The following is a 3225-nucleotide window of genomic DNA, read 5'->3' on the forward strand; positions in this document are numbered from 1 at the left end:
CACCCCACATATAACCTTATTTCTCTCATTATGAAGCTTAGTAAAAATATTTATTTTTAACCTTTTTTCACCATGACAATTTATTCCTTAGTATTCTTTTTTTCCTTTTCTTTTTCTTTTTTCTTTTCCTATCTTTTTTTCTTCCTTGTTCCTTTTCTCCTTCTCACTCTACCACCCCACAATCCCAACCCTATCTCAAAATTGTTGGTGTCAGATCTCCCTCTTTTCCACCAGCTAGGGTGTCTTCATATCTACATGTCTTCAGTTACACATTTCATTATTAATTATCCTTGAGTTCTTGTAATTTCACACTTCACCTTGACTTGCTTCAAATAGTAGCATATTCACGATTTTTATTAATGAAACTTTAAAAAATAAAAATATAGTGTCTGAGATTTGAACTTGAAACCTCAAGGCGAATTGTGAACTTTCTCTACACTTCAATAATGCTTCTTTTTACTGAAGTCTATTTATAGTGTTTCTGCAATTCTTATAGCCTTTGGTCGTTGTCTATGCTTTAATAATGCTTCCATTTATAGTTATTTATAAAAGAAATATGAACATAAGCAATTTATCAATGCGGCGTCTTAGAATATTTTAATATCTTGTTTGTGAACTTTGGTTAGATTGTATAAAAATTGAATTTTTTTTTTAATAGTTTTCATAACTTGTGAGATTTGAATGTTTATCAGAACAAAACATACCCTAAAGTTCAAACTGAATGTTCAAAGAGAACTTCTACTTCAAATCAATCTAATTTTAAACAGTGATTCTCACATGTCCAGGTGGGCCCAAAGTTTAGAAAAAGACCACAAGCTACAAGAATTGCAAAAACACTACAAATAGTCTTTAGCAAAAGGAAATATTATTAAAGTTTAGACAAAGACCAAAGGCAAGAATTGCAGAAATACTATACATGCACTTCGGTAAAAAGTGTTGGAAATTCTCTCTAGCTATTTGAGGGGCTATAAAAATTGCAGAAACACTATAATACACATAGTATGTCATATAGGATGTCACATAGAACGTATGTTTTATTTGTTCAACTTTATACAAGTTTAAGTGTTTGATAATAAAATAAATCTAAAAAGAAAGACCTAGACCTTAAAGAAATATTCCCTCCAGATTTTGACTTGGCATGAAGTTTCAGAAAGTAAAAACTTTTAAATCTCGTGATCCTTGGCATGAAGTTTCAGAAAGTAACGCTTTAGAGGATCCGACACTGGTGTAACAACGTTTATATTTTAGAAAGAGAAGAGTAATATAAATTACTATAGTTGAGCTCTTTAAGGTATCGAAGAACTTAGCAAAGGGAATTAGAGAAGGTGTTTGCAGGGATGGATGTAGGGCGTAAGTTGACACTTGATGTAACAACGACAACTAAATAATTCAATCTAACAGAGTCGCGACATGCAATGAGGATGAGAAGATTAATCGCACTCCTCTCAATGATAGACCCGATGCTTGGGATGTGCATACTCTTCGCACATCGCGACCACTGGGTAATTGGGAGCAAGTATCATGAAGAAAGTAGGTGCATTATTGACAGCTATAATAGTACTCATCACCAATAGGCTCAATACAATCATTGGAAACTAACTCATCCACGTTTTTTTTTTTTTGGATGAGAGAAGTAATAATGCTCACTGGTTTGAAAATCCGAGATCTTCTCTGGCCTTGGAATAGTTAGGAAGCCGTTTAGCTCGAGAAATCGGCTAGTGAGTTTCACAGCTGCATTAGCTAACGGCAGCTGGACCATGTTGAAGTTGGAGTAAGGTTCGATGTTTTCGTCAGTTAGTCCTGAAAGACATACTGAAACTGTTTGGGGCAAACATCGCAGCAGAGTTTTATGATTCGATATTCTTCAGGAAGGAAAAACAGATGTAACAACTTTATATTCATAATTTAGGTCATGTTCTATACAGTTTACAGGCCCCTTTTTTTTGTTCTTGGGCTTCGACATCTGGCGTAAAACAATAATTTGTGCACTTTAGCGTAACCTGTTTGAGTCTCAGCCACGGCATCTTGATGCCACAAACAATGCAAACTAGTCTGTTTGAGGTGGACGTGGAAGAGGATGAAGATGCCCTATGCAAAAGTTTCAATGGAAGTTTTGAGAAGGGTGTTTGGACATAAAACATGGACACATGCATGTATAAAGTTAAATAAGTAGGCACAGGCATCCTCACTGGCATCTACATGGCTATCTCACACAAATTACGACGTAGTTTAAGTACCTACTTGTGCATGCCCAAAGTTTGGATGGCATTAATGCTAGTTCAGGCCAAGTTAATGGACACATTTATGTATTACGCCTTATAAGGTATTACACACATCTTTAATTTAACACCACAAGATTGAGAAATCTCTCTTTATTTTCTATAACTTTGTGCCCCTGACACTTAAATTACTGATGTGTGACATTATATAACAACGGAAATATGACTACAACATAATCTCAACTACTAGGTAATATCTAGTTGTATCTTTTTCTTCCATTGAAACTTTTCCTGCCAAGTGCTTTGGAATGGCTGGCAAAACTGAAGAATATCTACTGAATAAACTTGATGGAGCACTCGAGCAAGCTCAGGGAAGTGAAGATTGTCTATCAAAGATCCTCTTTGATATCCAAACGCATTTTAAAAACGTAAATAGTTTGCTCCGAGAGGCTAAAAATGGTGATCATTCGGATGCTGGTGAATCGAGCCGTAGGGGAATGCTATACTATCTCCTCAATGCTCTTGCAAAGTGGCAAATGTTACTGGAAAGGAAGCGCGTTTATTCCCCTGAGGGAATCCGATTCGCTGTTGCACTTAATAGAGAATTGAAAACAATGGAAAGTAGCCTTAAAGGCGAAACATCAACGATTGGTGGTGGTGGAAGTTCAGAGAGGGAACGTGATGATGGACAGAGCAAATCTCATGACAGGTGGAGCAACCGGACAGTGGATCGAAGCAGGGTATTCGGTTTTAATGAAAAGGAGAATTTCATGGAGAGATTTCTTATTCGGAGGGACAACGAAGTTAAGGGATTCAAGGCAATTGGCATTTATGGTGTAGCCGGAGTTGGAAAGACGACACTTTGCCAATTGACTTTCAATAACGAGCAAGTAACGAACGACTTCTTTCCTCGGATTTGGGTTTGTATGTCAAAATCCCCCGAGGATGTTGTTGACTACAGAGAAGAGGTTGTCCGGAGGATGCTCAAGTGTCTTGGTGTTGAAGA

The 3225-nt window shown here is 36.7% G+C and overlaps 1 protein-coding gene across 1 annotated transcript; it reads left to right on the forward strand.

Moving 5' to 3' along the window:
- Positions 1 to 1628: 1628 nt before the first annotated feature.
- On the forward strand, positions 1629 to 3225 carry LOC107844681 (probable disease resistance protein At4g19060; the record flags this gene model as incomplete). The annotated part of the gene is given in 1 exon segment (XM_047403863.1): positions 1629 to 3225. A coding segment is annotated over 1 exon segment (698 nt), but the record flags the coding sequence as incomplete, so codon positions are not given.

Source organism: Capsicum annuum, unplaced genomic scaffold, assembly GCF_002878395.1.
Source record: "Capsicum annuum cultivar UCD-10X-F1 unplaced genomic scaffold, UCD10Xv1.1 ctg49028, whole genome shotgun sequence".
In the NCBI taxonomy this organism is placed as follows: domain Eukaryota; kingdom Viridiplantae; phylum Streptophyta; class Magnoliopsida; order Solanales; family Solanaceae; genus Capsicum; species Capsicum annuum.